Source organism: Priapulus caudatus, unplaced genomic scaffold (assembly GCF_000485595.1).
Source record: "Priapulus caudatus unplaced genomic scaffold, Priapulus_caudatus-5.0.1 Scaffold345, whole genome shotgun sequence".
Lineage (NCBI taxonomy): Eukaryota > Metazoa > Priapulida > Priapulimorpha > Priapulimorphida > Priapulidae > Priapulus > Priapulus caudatus.
In genome coordinates this window covers 293,948-314,301 of record NW_014577406.1, presented here as the reverse complement: position 1 = coordinate 314,301, position 20,354 = coordinate 293,948, and the positions used below count along the sequence as shown (strand labels likewise).

General features: G+C 43.6%; 2 protein-coding genes across 7 annotated transcripts in view; one reads left to right on the top strand and one right to left on the bottom strand.

The window, feature by feature from the left end:
- Positions 1 to 11,042, top strand: part of LOC106809330 (bromodomain-containing protein 2-like) — a 32,270-nt gene extending 21,228 nt beyond the window's left edge. For 2 of the 5 annotated variants that reach the window (XM_014812378.1, XM_014812374.1), the window contains exons 23-27: positions 1,953 to 2,107; positions 6,779 to 6,919; positions 7,594 to 7,685; positions 8,040 to 8,181; positions 8,598 to 11,042. In XM_014812378.1, the coding sequence (XP_014667864.1) occupies positions 1,953 to 2,107; positions 6,779 to 6,919; positions 7,594 to 7,685; positions 8,040 to 8,181; positions 8,598 to 8,663 (596 nt within the window). In that variant the 3' untranslated portion in view covers positions 8,664 to 11,042. The remainder of the gene's footprint in view (positions 1 to 1,952; positions 2,108 to 6,778; positions 6,920 to 7,593; positions 7,686 to 8,039; positions 8,182 to 8,597) is intronic. The other 3 variants (XM_014812377.1, XM_014812376.1, XM_014812375.1) reach the window with 3 other exon arrangements.
- A 3,122-nt stretch (positions 11,043 to 14,164) lies between these two features.
- The window catches only part of LOC106809331 (serine/threonine-protein kinase Nek7-like), a 20,035-nt gene continuing 13,845 nt past the window's right edge, over positions 14,165 to 20,354 (bottom strand). For both annotated transcript variants that reach the window (XM_014812380.1, XM_014812379.1), the window contains exons 4-9: positions 19,302 to 19,412; positions 19,009 to 19,117; positions 17,986 to 18,093; positions 17,397 to 17,491; positions 16,845 to 16,958; positions 14,165 to 16,392 (exon numbers count right to left, since the gene is read on the bottom strand). In XM_014812380.1, coding sequence (XP_014667866.1) covers positions 16,285 to 16,392; positions 16,845 to 16,958; positions 17,397 to 17,491; positions 17,986 to 18,093; positions 19,009 to 19,117; positions 19,302 to 19,412 — 645 coding nt within the window. In that variant the 3' untranslated portion in view covers positions 14,165 to 16,284. The remainder of the gene's footprint in view (positions 16,393 to 16,844; positions 16,959 to 17,396; positions 17,492 to 17,985; positions 18,094 to 19,008; positions 19,118 to 19,301; positions 19,413 to 20,354) is intronic.

Sequence of the window (20,354 nt, the reverse complement as noted above, 5' to 3'; positions counted from 1 at the left end):
AAATGTGCCTGACCGAAACCCAAAAGCAATCATGTTAGGCGAGCGGCCATCTCTCGTCAAGATTTCAGACTTGTCAGATCTGAAACATTGTAATTTTCGGCATCAACACTTGCAATATATCATTATCGAGAGTATAATAATGGAGATATCTGATATAAGAGTTTCTCCCCATCATATCTCTTGCTTTATATATCCCCCCTCCCATTCTCTATCACCGCAAGGGAGCTAACACGTGTCTATTGACACTTTCATTGTAATCATACGGCCACATGACAAGTAATCCTATACCTTACGTATTGTGTACAACATGATTTATGAACTTTGTGGGCATTTTCTCTGCCTCAATTTTTTTTTTTTTTTGCCACACAATCCTCGTAAGACTTTAATTTTATCTAATCTAATCTAATCTAGATTCTATCTTATCTTTTGTTTAATTTATGCTATCTGCCTCAAGAAGTTCGACTCTTGCTCAGCCTCAACTTTAGCCAATCAAGCCATTGTTGGTATGCCTTTCTAAAAAAACAAATATAATAATTGAGAATGCGCGCAAAGTCAGCATTTTGCGCGTGTATATCCCGTGAAAACCTTATACAAATTGGTGTGGCTTGATTAAACCTAGCAAGCAGTATATGTGGGAAGGGGTTGTAACCTCATTTCAGACAGGTAATTCCAATGACTGGAGTGGTCCGACCTTTGACCTTTCGATTTTCTTCATACTCGTGCAGGTGCGTCGACATGGACCGCCGTCAAGGTGTCGCAGTCTGCCCGTCGTCGTTATGAGCGCTCGAAGGATCGCAGTCAAGTTCTTCAATCGGTGACGACGACCAGCAGCAGTCCACCGGCCGAGTTCCCAAGTCCTGCCCGCGCCCAACTGTGAGACGTGTCAAGGTGTTTCTATCTGTGCGGATTTTGTCTCATGACGACAAATCCGTGTAATTACCCTGTTTGTAACACATTCAGGGCGTGGTTCGAAGCTGAAGCCTTGTTGAATGAGAGCTTGGCAGCAGCTTGATTCAGTTTGTCGAACTGTTGGCCTAGCGAGGTTAATTAGTGTATTTATATGAAATATAATTACCTTATGTTTTATTATGAAAGCCGCAATACATTTATTAACAAAGATTTTCGGTACTTCTTGATGTTTGGTTTGCAATGAACGCTGACGTATGCAAAAGTTCTCTTTGGTGTGCAATAGTGTTTGGGCGTGTCGTGTACATAGCTTGTATTTCTCCTCGCCTGGTCGGCGACAATAGCGCTGCAATTGCATGGTTCAATATTACGGCGTACGTAGCTCATCACTCAGATTGAGAAGTGAGCCAGCCTCTCTATGGTCCATTCCTTCATATCGCTCGTGTTACTTTTGCATAGTAAACGTTAATATAGCCCTTCTTCAAAAGGCTTGCGAATACTAAACACATGCAACAGCCACCTTTAAGAAATTTGTTACTCTGGTAGATCAGCAAGCGGTAGACCTTCTCCTTGCCAACGCTAGTGGCATTAATCCGGTCTGAGAAGAGATTCGATGGCGGCAGACAGCAGTGATGTAAGCAGGTCGCAGCGTTGGTTTTTCCCTCACCGGCGCTGTTATTGCAGGGTAGAATTAACTTTTGACGCATGGGACCAAGGGACTCCCCTACCCTCCAAAAGAGGGAGTCTGCGGAATAAATGAGGGAGTCCCGCAGTTCTGAGTTCAAAAAATTAAAGATATTAACAATAACGCATCATGTGCTTATTTTAAGATTCATCAGTTGGCCACGTCCTGCCATTAGCTGAACAAATATGTGTTATTGCCGGGAGGCGACCGTGCTCAGGAACGAACTCGTTGGTACTGCACTTTCAGGGAGTCACAGCGGATCTTGGCATTTGTGCAAAATCGAGCGGAGTCTGGCAGTAAAATTGGGGAGTATTTGACTCGGACTTCGCGTTATTCGCACCCTGTATTGTGGTTTCTGCAGCGTCGACGGGAGTTTTCCTACACGTCAGCCGCCGCACCGGCGCCGCGCCGTCGCGCGACAATGCATCGAGTGCAACAATGTCACCACGAGAACTCCAGCGAGAACCTGATGAAGATGTGCAGAACACTACACCGAACACACCCGCCAGCAGGAAGGTAAAGATCAGTGGTAAAAAAAATACACGGAGCGATGAGCGATGAGCTCTTCAAACCTGCGAAATTGCTCCCGACATTTTTGACGAGAGCTATTTTTTCCACAGACTTGAAAAAGAGCTCTCGTGAAAAAAAGTAATTTTTTCCTGTAAAGATGCTTCCTGCAGTTGCTACTCCACACACGTCCTTCCTCCCTTCCTTTCTTCTTCTTCTATGCCTTCATGCCTTCTTGCCATTTTTTATTGGCTGTGGCTACGCGTCCGGTTATCGGACGCCCAGCTCCACGCTATGCGTCCGGTCATATATTTCTTATGTGAATCCAACTATATTTTTTCAGTGAAAAACAATAAACAATAAGTTTTTAGCTCATCTGACATATGTCGATGCAGCTTGTAAAATCGCATGATCGTGCGTCGCGTGCGTGCGTGCGTGCGTGCGTGCGTCAACAGTTGGGCACAAATCTTAACCGCTCGACGTACGGTCCACGATATTTGGGACGTGGGGGGGTAATCCGAAAACGAGTTGGGATGTCGAAGCTGGGGGGAAAAGGTCAAAGGTTCAAGAGGTGTAAAAGAAGGGGGAACATTCCCTCCTTAACTTAAGGTATAGGGAGGAAATGCAGAATTGCGGCACAAATCTAAACGGCTCACCTAGGCTTGTGATAGTCAGTGTATAGCATCATGGTAGGAAAAGCCATCACTGTGGCGAAATTTGAGGTCACAGGTCAAAGACAATGGGGCACAGGGCAGATTATAGACATTTTCTGAGGACATGGTCTGACGGAGCGATTGAAAAACTTTTTTGTTTCAGCGGTGACCTAGCATTTTTATGGCTTTATTGAAAGGACCATGAATGTACTTACTGCTGACATGCGAAGAGTAAGTGTCGGATAACCTTTTGACCCTCAAGAGGAGGGTTAAAGATGGATTTGTTTACTGGAATTTAGTTAGAAAGAATTTGACTGCTGGGTTTGCTAGTAGAATCTATACATGCCTGGATGTATGAGGCTAACAATGTCACAGTGAAATTTCAAAAGCTAAATTTGGTTGAAGAAGGTTTATGCTCTTAAATCGTATAATTTCTATGGCATTCTGTACTGTCAGTGTGTTATATGTAACTTATGCCACTGCCAGTGGCCACTGCCAGTGCATGTGGTGGTGATAGTACTGTGTAGTTTTTGCCTGCGTTCATTAGTTACAGGTGGCAGCTCTCTATTTCAGCCTGTAGGCTTGCGTAGGTAAATGGAGTGAGTGCTTACCTATTCTGTCTTGCAAATAATTGTTGCTACTCTGTACGATGGGAGCTCCATCTTTAATCTGAAGACACTTAAACGTACGCGCCATCTCGTGCAACTTTCATAACGATCCCCAACGAACATTCCTTTGACAAGGTTCCTGATACCATCCCTGTGCCTTTAACTGTTTTGGCACGTATGTGAATACATTTGGGACTAACAGGGTTTACTAGAATCCCACTACTCCACCACAGAGTCACCGCAGTAGACGTTAGATGAGCGCTGTCGCTCCGTGGCACTTGTTACGATAATATTACTTACATTTAGGTATTTTATCAAAGGGATGTGTTTTTAGCTCATCTGACATAGTCAGATGCAGCTTGTAGAATCGCATGATCGTCCGTCCGTCCGTCGTCCGTCCGTCGCCGTCGTCCGTCCGTCCGCCGTCAACAGTTGGGCACAAATCTTAACCGCTCGACGTACGGTCACGATATTCGGTCGTTGGGGGGGATCGTCAAAACGAGTTGGGATGTCGAAGCTGGGGGTCAAAGGTCAAAGGTCAAGAGGTGTAAAAGAAGGGGGAACATTCACTCCTTAACTTAAGGTATAGGGAGGAAATGCAGAATTGCGGCACAAATCTAAACGGCTCGACCTAGGCTCGTGATAGTCGGTGTATAGCATCATGGTAGGAAAAGCCATCACTGTGCCGAAATTGGAGGTCACAGGTCAATGGGCACAGGGCAGATTTTAGACATTTTCTGAGGACATGGTCTGACGGAGCGATGAAAAACTTTTTTGTTTCAGCGGTGACCTAGCATTTTTATGGCTTTATTGAAAGGACCATGAAATGTCCCTTCTGCTGACATGCGAAGAGTAAGTGTCGGATAACCTTTTGACCCTCAAGAGGAGGGTTAAACATGGATTTGTTGACTGTTAACAAAGGAGTGAACTGCTTTTTGCTATTAGAGCCCCCTCCCCCACCCTCCCCCACCCCTCCCCCGCCCCCTTCCCCCACCCTCCCCACCCTCCATCTGCAATAGTGGGCGTGTCTCACAATGATGTGTATGCAACTGCGTGTCTGCATATCTGCGCCTAACAAATGTGGTACATTGAACGCACGAGACTGAAATTTTACGTTTATAATCGTAGCAACAGACCTCAGATGAGCCCAGACGCTCTGCGGCTCTTGTTGTAACTTTTGAAGCAATAGTAAATCCAGTAAAATCTACGATTTACTAATCGTAATGCGTGGCCTAATCGTGATGTGGATTTGGGAATCTGTGCTGAGCTTTGTAATGGATGACCGGACGCGTAGCCACTGCGTTTTTTATTCTATTCCTTCCTTCCATTCTTTCTTTCGTTTCTTGGAAGAGAGCATAGAGATGCCTTAAGTGTTTCTGTTGGAGAAGTTGCGAGAACAAGGGATTTCAGTACTGGGTTTCTCCGAGAATGTCATGATGTGTGAATAAAATGTATTGCTTGTTGGTAGACTATTGCTGGTATCATGACCGCAATATATGCGTAATGTGTGTCGATAGTGGTAAGTTATTAAGGATGTAGTCATTATTAAAGAAAATGTCTTCGTGTGTCAGTTGTCCTCATAATATGGTTTACGTTTGCCGTATTCTCTCTTGGTATGTTTCATGCTACAGAATCGTAAATCACAGAAGGTTAGTATCTCAGCACAAAATATATTTTAAGGAATCAGTATCGGATAACTTGTATACTATTCTTTAAACTAGAGCACTCGGAGAGCACAGACCTCCGCCAAGGCAGCTCAATTCTCTCACTGTGAAAAATTTTATTAAATAATTAATTAAATAATTAATTGGATCCGGATCACCACCAAAATTTAATCAATTCTAAGTTACCCCATTTCTGACCTATCCTGAAAATTTTATTAATTAATTAATTCTAAGTTAGGCGATTTCTGACCTATCCTGAAAATTTTATGACAATCCGTCCATAACTTTTTCAGTTAGGCTGTACACGCACAAACCAACAAACACACGCCGGTGAAAACATAACCTCCTGCCGGAAATGATTGAAGCTGACATCAAACTCACACGTGCAATATGAACTTCTGAAGAGTGTTTAGCATTGCTGTATGAGAGATAAAACAGGATTTATTGGGATGACATCATCGTAGTGCTCAACCTTTTGTTTTTAGCTCATCTGACATAGTCAGATGCAGCTTGTAGAATCGCATGAGCATGCGTCCGTGCGTGCGTCCGTCCTGTCCGTCCGTCAACAGTTGGGCACTAATCTAAACAACTCGACGTACGGATTCGAAAGTCGGGACGTGGGGGGTAATCTGAAAACGAGTTGGGATGTCGAAGCTGGGGGTCAAAGGTCAAGAGGTGTAAAAGAAGGGGGAACATTCCCTTCTTAACTTAAGGTATAGGGAGGAAATGCAGAATTGCGGCACAAATCTAAACGGCTCGACCTAGGCTCGTGTTAGTCGGTGAGTATAGCATCATGGTAGGAAAAGCCATCACTGTGCCGAAATTGGAGGTCACAGGTCAAAGGTCAATGGGGCACAGGGCAGATTTTAGACATTTTCTGAGGACATGGTCTGACGGAGCGATTGAAAAACTTTTTTGTTTCAGGGGTGACCTACCATTTTTATGGATTTATTGAAAGGACCATGAAATGTACTTTCCGCTGACATGCGAAGAGTAAGTGTCGGATAACATTTTGACCCTCAAGAGGAGGGTTAAACATTGATTTGTTGACTGTTAACAAAGTACTGAACTGCTTTTGCTATTATTAGCGCCCATACCTGTGTGAATGTGAGGCTACAGTTGCACAGCTTAATTGCAAAGGCAAATGTTTGTTGAGCAAGGTTTACGCTCCTTAAATCATATTATTTTCTAAAGCAGTCTGTCTATAGCACCCTGAAGGCTGAATCAGTGAATGCTTGTGTGGGTAGGCAAAAACACTGGGCAGCCCATGGCTGGCACGCTTCTAATCATAATTGTTGCCTGCCAACCTGCAATGCACATGTGTCTGCAATGCATAGAGATTAGGTGGGTGCGAAAGTGTAGCTGATATATTTGTTCCAATTGGCTACAAAAGTCAAACAAGAATAAAGAAGACTTATGTATAAGATGTCTTGCTATGCACAAATGAATTTATCAGCAGAACACCAGACACCAGATGAGCCCTGTTGCACTGCGGCACTTGTTTGCGGTACACCAGCAGTGGCTGGGGGGGGGGGTTGTCGTGCGCCGTGTTTCAGCATGCAGGGACACTGTAGTGTCATCAGCCTCAGGTGGCTTCCTATGGGAGTGTTTCAGCATGCAGGTGGCGCTACGGTAGCCTTGGGAAAGTAGCCGTTATCGGTGGCCTCCACTTTGTTATTAGAGGGCTCTGTGGTGGCACTGGGCGGGTAGCAGCGGGAGTATGGGAGTTGTCTCAGTGCCAGTGTTTTGCCGTAGGGTTTGCAGATCAAGAATGTGGATTCGTGGTCGAGTCTCGCTGTGCAATCAACTCCGACGGGAAGCATGAGCTGCCGTGTGAAGCCCAGCCTAGATAGCTTCGCTCAGTTCAGGAAGCAAGCGATGGAGAAGGAGGAGAGGGTATGTGCCACATGTTTGTATGTAGGGAAGGAGGAGAGAGTGTGTGTCATGTGTTTGTATGTATAGAAGGAGATGGTGTGTGTCATGTTTGTATGTAGCGAAGGACGAGAGGGTGTGCAGGGTGCGAAATTAATGGGAGTCCGGAGTCAAATACTCCCTGATTAACTGTCGGACTCCCTGATTTGACATATGCAGGAGTCTGTGTGCCTCCCTGAAAATTCTGCCATACTAACTAGTTCGTTCCGGAGCACGGCCTCGCGGAATAACCATATTTTTTCAGCTAATGTCCAAAGAAAATTTGGCAGACGTGCAACTGCATGAATCTTAAAAATAAGCACATGCGTTATTGTTAATATCTTTAATTTTGAACTTCAGACTGCGGACTCCCTCTTTTTGAGGGTAGGGAGGGAGTCCGTTGGACTCCCGTGTTCAAAGGTTAATTTCTACCCCTGGTGTGTGTCACATGTTTGTGCGTATAGAAGGAGAGGGTGTGTGTGACGTGTTTGTGTGTATAGAAGGAGAAGGAAGGTCTACCATAGAATACAAGATGGGACCGTTGTGTGCTTCTTGCATTATTTTAACTCTTTATGCTCATGACCAGTCTGGTTGTCTTATTCAGACAGTTGTATGTCCAGTGGCTAACTTTGTTGTTGTTGTGGTTGTTGTTGTTGCAGATGAAGCAACAGCGTGAGCAAGAGTTAATGAAGCGTCAGCAAAAGGAACATCAGGAAAAGGAGAGACAGCGGCTGGAACGCGAGAAACAGAGGTATTAGCAAAATGCCAATGGTTCAGCGGCGCTCTCTAGTGCCACACTTATTACCGTCGTGTGCTGTGTCAAATGCTGAGCTTATGGTAGAGTCGTGAGGCTGTAGGTTAGATTTACTGTCTCCAAGCTGTAATTTGTAAAGTAACCAAGAAAACACACAAAACTTAAATAAATAGTCATTTCATCAATTGTTTGCAAATGTTATTTTAAATAAAAAAAATATTTCCAACAAATTTTTTTTTTTGATAATTGATTATTTATTTTCATAATCGAGTGCTTAGTCGGTTGCTGCAAACGACTACTTTCGATTATAATCGATCATCGGGACATCACTAACTGGCACAACTGTTATAGGGAGCGTGAGGAGGAGGAGGCATTGGAGAGGGCACGGCGAGCAGCCATTGAGCAGCAGCAGAGACAGGCGGAGGAGGAGAAGCAGCGTGCAGCCGTGGAACGACAACGGCTGCGCGAACAAGAGCGCAGGAAGCGCGAGGCTGTGAGTGTTCGTGTTCTGTGTTGCTGGCGGTGGCAACTGCGTATAAAATCAATGTATGTGCAGGTGCGTGTGTTTGCGCTGACCCATCTGCCCTGTCATGTCTCGTCCCTGTGTATATTGTTAACAGCTGGTTTCTCTTCTCTCTCTCTCTCTCTCTCTCTCTCTCCCCCCCCCTCTCTCTCGCTCGCTGTGTTTGTCACTGTGTCTCTCTTTCTGTTTCTGTTTCTCTCTTCTCTCTTTCCACCTCTCACTGTTTCTCTCTATGTGTTTCTCTTTCTCTCTCTCTATCTCTCTCTCTCTTTCTCTCATTCTCATTCCTTTTCTCTCCTCTGTGTCTGTTTCTCTTACAGCGTGCACTATTAACATCTTTCTCTCTGCCACAGCTCATGTTGTTAATGCTCTATCTCTCTCTGCAGCTTGCAGGACAGATTGACATGAACCAGCAGAGTGACATCATGCAACTGTTCGAGCAAAACCTGTGATCGCCGCCGCAGCACCCGCAACACGCCAGCAGCAGGGGCGCCGCCGCTGATGTCGTCCCGCCATCCACGCCTTGTCGTCAGGGTAGATGCCAGCCCAGCCTGTGCTGCCGCGTAGCTGTAAGCAGAACTTACTCTGTTGAATTGCTACCGCCGGTATATACAGACGAGCTAGCCCTGTCCCGGGAGTGGGTGGGTTGAGCAATGAGTGGGTGGCATTTCACGGTTCGTGGTGATAGCTGTGAGTGTGTGCGTGAATTGTGGTGGCGAAATTTTTGCCTTGTAATCGCTGAGCTTGGGATGTGACATGCTGCGGTTAGTACTGCACCCCCGCGCCCGGACCGCAGCATCGCTGTTGCCATGGCAACGTGGTGGAGGAGGACGACAGCGATGATGCTGCATCGGCAAGTCTGTGCATCCAGACATTCCTGGGGGAGAGTTCTCTGGAATCCGAGACACTTGAGAAAGTATTAACGGAATACGTGTTTTACGTACTTTTACTCTCTTGTCGTATCGGCATTCGACTTCCACAAGAGTATGTCGTGGTGGCGTGGGCGCCTGGCCATCTGCGCATGTGTGTCGGCCTCGGTGGGTTTCACTACCAGGTGGCACCGTTATCGTGCTGCAGATGAGACGTCCTGCTGTAATTCGAGCACAGTTGTGGATTGATGTTATTTAAGAACGCGTTAATCGTTTATCGTAATTTGTACTCCAGTGGAATAATACCTCTTTACTGTGCTCACTCTGCCTATCTATTATAATAATAGTATATAGTAGCAATCAACGCTCACCCGATACCGGCTAGCTTTGTTAATATGCTACAGCACGTCACCAGCTGGTGCCACCGTATTAAATCTTCCCTGTAGATATATATATATATATATCCACTGTGAAAGTGTGAATTTGCATATCACGATGTTTTCGGAATCTTGGCAATAAAGTGGCCGGCTGGCCGCCGCTCTTGTGCATGGAGGTGGCCAATAGGTGGCGCTGCTCCGGATTGGGGGAATGAACGAAACGTGTGCTTACATTGCTGAAGTTATTTGGTGTTGTGAGTAGGGAACCATACTGATCTTTCTATCGCACATCCGCCGTGTGTTTACTGCATCGACTGCCGGGAAGGTATCTCTGGAGCGAGGCATTCCTTAGTCGTTGTCATAGCTGTGAAAGGAAGGGGGAAGGAACAGGGAGATAGACAGTGTGGTTGCAGGTGGTGCTGATCCTAGCAAAGGTTTATGTAGACTCGTCTGGTGCTGGCATGATAGCGGGTGCTCAACCCCTCAGGGGGAAGTTGGGTAGTGTGCCATTAATGGCAAGATTTGGCTTCAGGGCTTCCCATCTTTGTCACACGTAGGATTCTCCCATCCCTCGAGGATAGACTCCGGAATCGGCAGGGGATAGTGTCATCTGCGTACATGCCTCCTCCCTTCTGACAGCCAGCGTAGCACCCCGTCACTTACAAGCACTGGTCTAGAGTCTGCCAGTTGCCAGTAACGTAAAGGAAAGAAGCCCCAGTAGTTTTGCCTTCATCAAACTTTCTCTGTGGGTCAGTTCCTCATCCTCTTGTCTACTTAGGCCAACGACTGTGCTATTTGCACGTTCGACTTCGGTTCGGTTCGGTTCAGCAATAGAGGCACGTTTCATAAGTTTATGGGCTCTCCCTGGCTGTGCTAGTTGATGAGTTAACATGCTTATTCAGTATTCACCAATGTGAATGATTTCGAAATAACAATATTAGTCATGAAATGTGGTAAATGCTTGACAATACGATCTCTATTTGCATATTAGCGATATTTTTTTTTACATATTCGGATGGCAATTGAGAAAGGAAGCGATGATCCCTACTCTATTGTAGTACGGATCATGATCACCAGACTGCGCTGGCGTGCTAAGCGCCATTTTAGTTCTAATGTTTTATGTTAACACCAGTATAAGATGCCAGTGTGTTTTCAATTAAATAAATGTAACCTCGAACGACATCAACATCAACAACAAAAACAAAAACAACATAACGAACTATAAGTAAATCATCACGTGGCATGTAATTTTAATATTATTATTGTTGTTATATCATGGGCGCACGGGCACCTGTTTTGGCAGAAGCTATACAGGTGCACGTGAATATATAACGTACCTATTTGTAAATAATTCCGGCTAATGTGTATCAGTGCAGTCATTATGTGTCATTTATACGTGTTACGATATTGTAGTCGATATATACTGTAGAAGGAGCGTGTGGAAAGAAGCCGTGTAAATACAGTGTTATTTAAGAGAGACTTGATGTAAAAACTTTGCGCATGGACACCATAGCAGACTGCTCGTGACTTTGTATTGACGCATTTGTAGCAACATTAAAAGTGGTGATTATATTTTTTATAGTTACTCATCGTGAGTTGTGTTCTGTTCTTTCTGTAAGCTTGGCATGACCTCAGTTCCCCCTGTAGCTGTATTCCATGTGACCCTCTCTCTCCAACTCCCCTCGTGGAGCATTCTACCCTAATTCTGGGTGTTGTCATCACAGCGGTGGTGACGGTGAAATTGTTAACCCACCAGAGAAAATGTTTTACTTCTCTATATCCGTTGACTTTTGATAAAATGGGCAACATAAGCATTTAATAATCGGAAAAACCAGCAAGGCAGTTGTACTACGTATAAAGTTTACATGAGCGACGATCGGTCAATAAAAAAATAAGTTGCCGTGTCTTCACGTTGATCGTGTAAAGGTAAACGTAGTGTAACTGGCTTGCTGGGTCTTCCTCTCATTGCAGTCTAGCATTCACGTACGGTACCGTCCGTGCAAAGTGCGGCGACGGGATAAAATCTTGTAATTTTTCACTTTAATAGCACTCCTGCTTGTAACTACTAGTTCCTTACTGCAATTCATTATAATCCTATCTTATTGCCAATTCACTTTCACGTGTTTTCTGAAAATGCGTTTAAGTGCGCTAACCAACATGCAGGAGAGATGCCCTAAGTCCAATAGGCGTACGAGATGATTGGACGAAACCTAGAGGTAGAAGCAGTGTGTGTGAGGTGCGACAGGGTGTCAGTTGGAGGAAGAGGCAGTCTGCGAGGTGGGAGGAGAGTCCGCACAGAAGTGAGAGTTACCACGTTTCCGACGCATGGACGAGCAGATTCGCAACCAATTTTAAAGCGCTGAAGTGGGTGGGATAGATACATTCCCCCTTATTTCCTGCTCGACCGCTCTATCCCCCTTCTTTTCCTGTGATGCCTTTGTGCGGGGTGCTGAGTTTATGCCGAGCTTTCTATGCATGCACCAGCGTTTCTTTCTATAGAAGGCTGACATCTCTGTTTATCTGCTATAGAAATAAACTAAGTTGACCTATCTACCCCATCACTGAAGGCATCGGATAAACTTTTGCAGTGACCCATCTTGTGTTCGAGCGTATGAAAACGTCTGGGGCCGCCTGTTACGCTTATACGTATTTCAAATGGTGATGTTAACTTCACTATGTGGTACGTGAGCGCAAGCACGTTGCCTGCAACGTCTCATACTGGCACGCATGTTTCAATTGCCATGTCTTCTAGTATACGTTGAAAGTTATCTGATCAAAATTGGGTTTACGTGAGCGAGAGCCGATTGTCTTCTGAATTCTTTGCCGATCGGGCGATCATATGGGGCCATACGGGACGTGCATGTTCGTCACTGCACTGGCAACTAGCATTTCTAAGTAGTGTCATTGTTTAGTAACAAGTTGTTGTTAACCTCTGACTAAGCCATGTATCTATGGAGCAGCTACGTCTTGGCAGTTAATCGAGAAATACACGCTGCTACAAACGAGCAGTGTTGCTCATCCAAATATGATACGTTATCCACAGCCCCTCTTCTCCACCTTCTTGGAGAGAGGAAAATAGAACCAATAGTCATCGTTTTGCTCTCATACGATTTTCTATGATTCCTGGACGTAGAAGCTCGATTCTTTTCGAACAACCCAGCGGAGGTTTGTGTTATGGGTGACGACATGGGTGTTAACGCCACTGCTTTGCTCGTAATTAGTTGAACTGGATGATACCACCAACATTTGTGTTACGCGTGGTCGCACGTTGACAAAGTAGAGGGCATGTAGCCATCAGCGCATGTAGCAGTGACGTAGACCACCAACTCCCAATCATCACCCATAATATGCGTGCGTGTGTGCGTGACGTCATGGTAACCGGATTATCGTTAACGAAACGTCTCCTCGAATGTTTGCGCTCATATAATGTTCGCAAACTCTGCAATCAGCATTGCCGACGACGCAGGTGCTTGGCCATGTGCTGATGGTGGCTGCGGCGATGGATGCTGATACGCGCTCGTCCAGTTTACGTAATATCAAGAGTCCATAATAGATCTAGAGACTCTACTATGGACTCTTGGTAATATGCAGCCATGGGACCCATCATGTCCTATCGTACATCTAATCTCGTGTTGCACGGCGTCCTGTATGCACGCAACTGTGTACCCCGTTACGCCACAGGCATTCGAATGTACCCTGTGACGACATGGAAACTCGATTGTACCCTACTAAGACGCGGGCATTTTACTATACCATATTACGAAACGGGCTTGTACGATGCGCGCGTGGTTGAAAGTATGTGTCACATGGTTTATACCTACGTACGGGAGTACGTGCCATTTTTGCGATAGCACCTCTAGAATGCTGGGAAAACTCGTGTTGTAACCTCCACCGCAGAGACACCCTTACCCAAGGTCACGCTGATGTCTCCTGCACACTGTAGATCTCTCAGGTGAGGACGCAGGAGAGCCTGGACATGCTCAGTGTGCGTGTGAGGTGACGGGTGTCTCTGCGGTGGAGTAGCTATGCGTCATTGCAGTCACGAGCGGACTGGTCTGTGGCTTCCTGTGCTTAAAAATTCCACTCACTCAAACAATTAAACTGAAACTAGTCCAAGCGGGTCGGGCGTTCAGCGCCACCTGGTGCCGAACGCCCACCTTACTGTGTCGAATATCATAATACATTTCTTTAATATCACGCACCTTACGCACGCACGCACACACACAGAGGTGACTCTAACTATTGTTAATAATTGTGGTGTGCAAACCTGTGATAAGTATGGATAGTTGGCACCAGGTGGGGGTGCTGCAGGTTTGCTTGTAAATAAACAGTGACTGCTTGTTGTAGACGTGTGTGCGTGTGTGCGTACGTTGCAGGGGAGTGTATCAGTCACTGTTTGCATCAGCCACTGATATTTTGTACGTTTTTGTATTTGCTGATGCTGTTCTGCAATTCTGCCCTGATTGTATCCACCCTCTCTCTTTGCCCCTCCTTCCTCTCACCTGTTTTATCTTCTCCCCTCTCCCCTTTTCTCTGTCTCTTTCTCTAATGACTGATTGGTAATATTTAATGTACGAGTGAGAATGTATCTTGTTCGCCAGGTATTACCTACTCTGACCAGCTTAGGGGTAGTAGGACTAGTACGGCAGGGTGTGACGTGCGTAAAACTTGTGCTGTAAAAACAAAATGTGAGAGTTGGATTCTTGCTGGGTAAATAAAATAAAATATTACTATTACACATTTCTACATTGCATTCTATGATACGCCTCTATATTATCTATGTGAGCACACTATGTGACGGGATGGGTAAGACACGTAGATAATAATCAATATGTATAAATAAGCTGTCTTACTATCACTCCTTCGCGATCGCACAAATTTTTGATAAGTAAAGGCTGTGCCTTAACAGTGTAACATTACCACAACTAGTAGCAGGAAAAGGTTACATAACTTAAACAGCTAAAACAGGCCAAAATGCTGAGCAAAATTACTTTCGCCAACACGTAATGGTTTCTGCAGAACAATACAGCAACACATCTCGCGTCTGATTCGGCCAGTTGTAGGCTAGAACGGTCAAGCATGCACAAATCGTATGTAAATTAGTAGACAATGCACTTACATCTGTTCCCCTGTCAAACCTCGCAGAGATGACAGTGTAAAACCAAGACATTGGAGAGAAAATCTTGCTTACGTAGATTTGCCACTCGCGATCATTCATCTATATGGCCGGGAACAAAGACATGTAAACAGGTCCATGTGATTCAATAACGAATAGATTTCCATTCATATACAAAGCATAGACTTCATAACTAAAGTAAATATACCGCAACAGTTACCAAAACAATAGTGCCACGACGAATTGCTTTACAACAGCAGTGATTTCTTCACTACAAAATCGCTTAGTCCTCAATTTTATCAACAATATTGACTACAGTGGATGCCTGCCACAACAACCATGGCTCCACCGTGTTAGGAATTTAACAACATTCATTAACAATACATTCCTAATCGACCATGATAATCACCGGTACGATCATGCGAAGGTAGCTGCAAGCTAAAGCATCAGAAGCGAGTGACATGATTGCTGACTATCATGCAGCTTCAGAGCAAACATATCTACTTTCAGTTATAATGCTATAGCTCTCTATGGGTTCTGCATAGAGACTAATGCCAATGCAAACAGTGGATGACTTAGCTGGAATCAATTATTGGATAACTACAACAAGATGCCTACAGACTACAGAAATGGCCCCTCATAATTATTTCTTGATAATGTATTATAACTATAAATATATATGACATCATCACTCTTCAGCTCTCATTACTAGCTCAACAAAATATTTATTTGGTTTGCTAATCATGCAATTGGGATATTCTCATACAAGTACCTTCTTTGATTTACTAGAATACTAAAAGCCTCTCAAGTTGAGTTGGTATTCTGGATAAGAGATAGAATTGTATTAATAGAATTTCACATCATCAAGTTACTATTATGACTATTATGTGCTATGAAGCAATAATGCCATTGAAAATTTCATTCAATATGGAATAAAATCAGAGAAGATATTTAATATGTACCCTTATGGAAAAAAGAAGTAAAAATATCTTGAGAGCAATAAAAACTAATTAACATTATATATATATTATATATAAATATATGTATGGCCAGAAACAAATGTTATGTTTCATAACACAGATTAAATATACATTTATGCTCTGCCCAAACTACTAGTACATTAAACCTCCAAAATACTTCCAATCAAACTTGCTGACATAACTATGACTTACGGCCTCCTGCATTTCATATCATCAACTGGCTCAAAAATTTACGAGATTCTTTGGCATCAGTGAGAGAACAACGCTCACAGGGTGTATCCACATATTCAGCTCATTATCTCTTCTTTGGTAAACACAGATGGACTGGGTCCACCTTCATCATACTATAGAGGGCAGCACTGCGAGAATCGAGAATCGACTAGACCGCTGCCGCGATAGGACGGACAAATAATATCACAGCAGCCATAATGATGTGGCCTGATCACAACAAACATTGTTTCCACATGCTTAAGACAAGACAAGAGGTTGCCATGTACCAAACCTCATGGACAAGGCCTCTCAAAAGTAAGGGCAATGGCACTTGGATGGTTTCTGTGTTCTTTACATGCAACTCATATCCACGTATAATAATTCAAAATCTGTGCGAAATCACCACCGCAACATACCAAATATTTTCACAAACAAGTTTCGAGTAATTGCATCAACTGTCTTTTATGGAAAGTAAGGATACGCTAAGTCTTGTACATGCCATGCTCGCGAGGTTTCAATAGCTAGGTGGCGCCTCCGGCATGCATTTCCTGCGCCACGTTGTAAACATAGGAGATGTCTGGTCGCTGTTCAGGGTTGGGATTGATGCACAACTTCACTAGTGATCGCAGCTGAAATGTCAATACAGGGTTTCTTCTGAGGGAAAATTAGACAAAGGCGATAATGGCCAGTTTGGGAAAAAACGTGCATGATGGATTCAAAGGAAATAACGGAAAAGTGTAGAGCCAGCATCACATGACTCAATAAACGCACAGGGCAATCTAAATATGGCACAAGCACGTGGTGATCTGTTTATTTTTGGGTTGACACTATTTTGACAACGGCGGGTAAATACAGGAACATTTTCACAACGGCGATGTTAAATTTGACAACGGCGGTGCGCCACTGTGCCTCTTATGTCTAAGAAACCCTGAAATGGTCAGATTGTTCACACTAGATCATGTGTACTCCGAAAACATATGAATTCAGCATGCAACTTTGCAAACAGTAATTTAGTTCAAACAGTAATTAAATTCTCTACTGACAAGCTTAAGAGCTGTGACAGTAAGTAACTAATGCGTACCTTTTCTGAGTAGTGATCGGAGGGTAAAGGTGGGTAGTCACATTGCTCAATCTTCTTACACAATGAATACAAGTTCATCTTGTCTCCATAGAATGGTGACTGCAGTGCTGCCATCTGGAAAACATGTCAAAAAGACAATTAAACATTAAAAATTACAGTGGCTACGTGACCGGTCATCCATTACAAAGCTCAGCACAGATTCCCAAATCCACGTCATGATTAGGCCACACCCACTTTCGAATCGTTGATTTTACTGGATTTACTATTAGTATTGCTTCAAAAGTTACAAAAACACTTTTTTTGATAAAATACCTAAAGGTAAGTAATATTATGTTGAAAATTTATTGTATATTGTTTTTTACTGAAAAAATATAGTTGGGTTCACATAAGAAATATATGACTGGACGCGTAGCCCGCAGCCTAAAAATTATGCAGGTATGCTCAACTGACAATATTCTACTGATATCGGTTGACGTGGTCACGAGTCTAACACATGCAAACTCTCAGAATGTTTACAGGTGTCACTACCTGCACCAAGCGATGTATCAGTACCTCATATAACAGGCAACCTAATGACCAGATATCCGACTTGAAGTTGTATCCATTCTCATGTATGCGCTCAGGTGACATGTAGTAGGGTGTTCCAACTGCCAAAACCATCCAAATTCATGACCATCACATTGCCTCACCCTACCCACCCATCATGAGCTGACGTACATTGTAAAAATGTATTCCATTGAAATAATAACTGTTTTAAATTTGATTATAACTGCTAATATACTATTTTAAAAAGTTTCTATGTTATAATTGCTAATAAAATTTAATCAGCTTTTATGTGCAGACTGGAACATTTTTTACATGCTTAAAATGTATCAAAATACACTGCGTCATGTATGACTATGACAATCACCATGTGGTGGCAGCACCTGCACGATACTTGCATCACTGCCCTCCCCAGCCATTAAGCATCCATTTTAACACATTTACACTTCGACTGGCTTTTACACCTGTTTGCGCCCAGTAGCCCTCATGCATTTTAGCCTTAGAAAAATGTCATCAATTGAAATAACTTTAAACTTTACTATAGCTTGTTCGTACATCATTTATAAGTCAACTTTCATACTATGGTTTCAGTATTTACCTAGAGAATGCGCCGCTGTAGTCTTAGAACTGAAAAATCGTCCGAGTCCCAGATCGCCTAGCTTCACTACGCCCGTCGCTGTTATGAACACGTTCGCTGGCTTGATGTCTGCACAGCACAATAAAAATGAAAACATACATGCCACACGTGCACAGCACGACAAGTGAACATACACCAACAAACAAACAAACTAGCAATACTAGTGACTTACTAGAAAACTATGAGTAAATCTATGCATACATCACCCATGTGTGCAGTATTTAACAAGTGAACGTATCGTGCATTGAGCATGACAAGCAAATGTATTTACATTGCCTGATATGCAAACATGCTTGAGTAAATCGCGACAACTAAAAATACGTTGTGAGTGTAAAAAACAACAACTTGCTAGCCCGTGTCTACTGCCAGATAACCTTTTAAACTGAAGCTTAATGAGCTCTTGATTGACATTCGGCAAACTGGTGCCTGACTTGGCAATTAACCTACTCTAGCCTGAGTGAGATAACCATGCTTGTGAACCCTTGGATACTGTTCCTAGGTCAGTCAAGCTCACCCGGTCTAAACGTGTGTAACGACGATGCGACACATCCGCGTGACCCGCACACTCTCGTCCGTTTTCTTTCTCAACCAAGAACTCTTCATTTATACGTTTCTAGCTAACAAAGTCAATCGTACGCTCGGGTAACCACACTTGCTGTGCACATGCATAACAACTGATTCTCAACCATTTCTCGTCTCTATTATCTATACTACATCAAACGCGCTGCCGCCCACTACGCTGCCGCCGATTAACCCATTATGCCAACACCGTCGCAACATTTTTAATCACCCAACTACTCTTTCTAACATCTGCAGACCACACTTTACACACTTTTCATGCGTGCACACTTGTGGCGCACTCATCGACTTCGTGGCAATTCGTTACTAAGGAGCTTTTTTAGAATGCCCAACGGCAGCAGTGATTGGCTAGTTATGCCCGTCAATCACGCTAGGCGGATACGTAGAAATGTCGCATGTTCTCACCTCTGTGCATGACGCGGCGTGAGTGCATGTGGTTCAGAGCGCTGCACAGCTGGACAAAGTACTTCCAGATCGTACGCTCTGGAATCAGCCTCTTCTGCTTCTTAAAGTGCTGAAAGGGTGTATGTGTGAATGGTGGCGCCATCGTGTGTCGTAGAAGACAACCAATAAATCCTAACACAGTCAGCACTGTTTGTGCACATGCACATACCTGCTATTACCTAACTCCTGACATATATGTTCATGATACTAAGTATAATAACACCAGCTGAACTATTACATCTGCTTCCTCTCACCTTTATCATTCTTGATAGGTCACCAGCATCTGCCAATTCCAGTACAATATTCAACTCATTGTCCTCGATAAACGATGCGAGATACATGATGACGTTCGGGTGGTTCAGTTGCTGCAGAGGACGCAGCAAGAATTACACAAAGAAACGAATAAAGCTACGAAAATCTGCAATGTGGCGACGGAATAATGCAGGGCTTGAAACTAAACTAAAACCTTCACTAACTAACAGGACTAGTGATCTGTAAAATATACCAGCCCTTAACGATATTTCCCAGCCCTAAATTCTGTGGTGTGGTTGTGTGGCACCATGGTGAGCAGTTAGCTTCTCACGGAAGAGAGTATGAGTGGGTGCGCTCCCCAAATTTTTAATTTTAGACCATCTGAGAAGTCTTCTGGGGCTTGCTACATTAGTACTGGGATTTAATTTAATTCAACATTACAAACATGCTAAAATTTAGTGATAATATTGAGTACAATTAACCTTACATTACTTATCACTTAAACAATCTCCAACTCAAGTAAGTTATATTAAAACAGAAAGTAAACTTTTGTGCCATGGCAATGGGTAAATTTTATTTATTGTAACTGTAAACTATGCTGTAAATAAAGAATTATGAAGTTATACATATTGAGTATGTCGTTACTCCTTATTTTTCAATCAGTCATGCTGAGCCTAAGGTCACAATTGACCCTGTCTTTCATTTGCTCCAACTCCTTATATTATTTTTTATTATTATAATTTTTTATCATTATATTTATTAGCAGGAACACTGTCTGAAGCCATCTCTTCATCAAGATCATTGGCATCATCTGACATGTTGTAACAGCAGCCCAAGGATAAAGGGCACATTATACAAGTAGCAAGTCCCATGACTGGTCTGGCCTCTAGATCACGAGGCAGGCTATGAGCACAGTTAACAGTTAAGCACACGCACGAGCATTATGTGCACGTCTTATACCAGTTAACAGTTGAGCACACGCACGAGCATTATGTGCACGTCTTATACCAGTTAACAGTTGAGCACACGCACGAGCATTATGTGCACGTCTTATA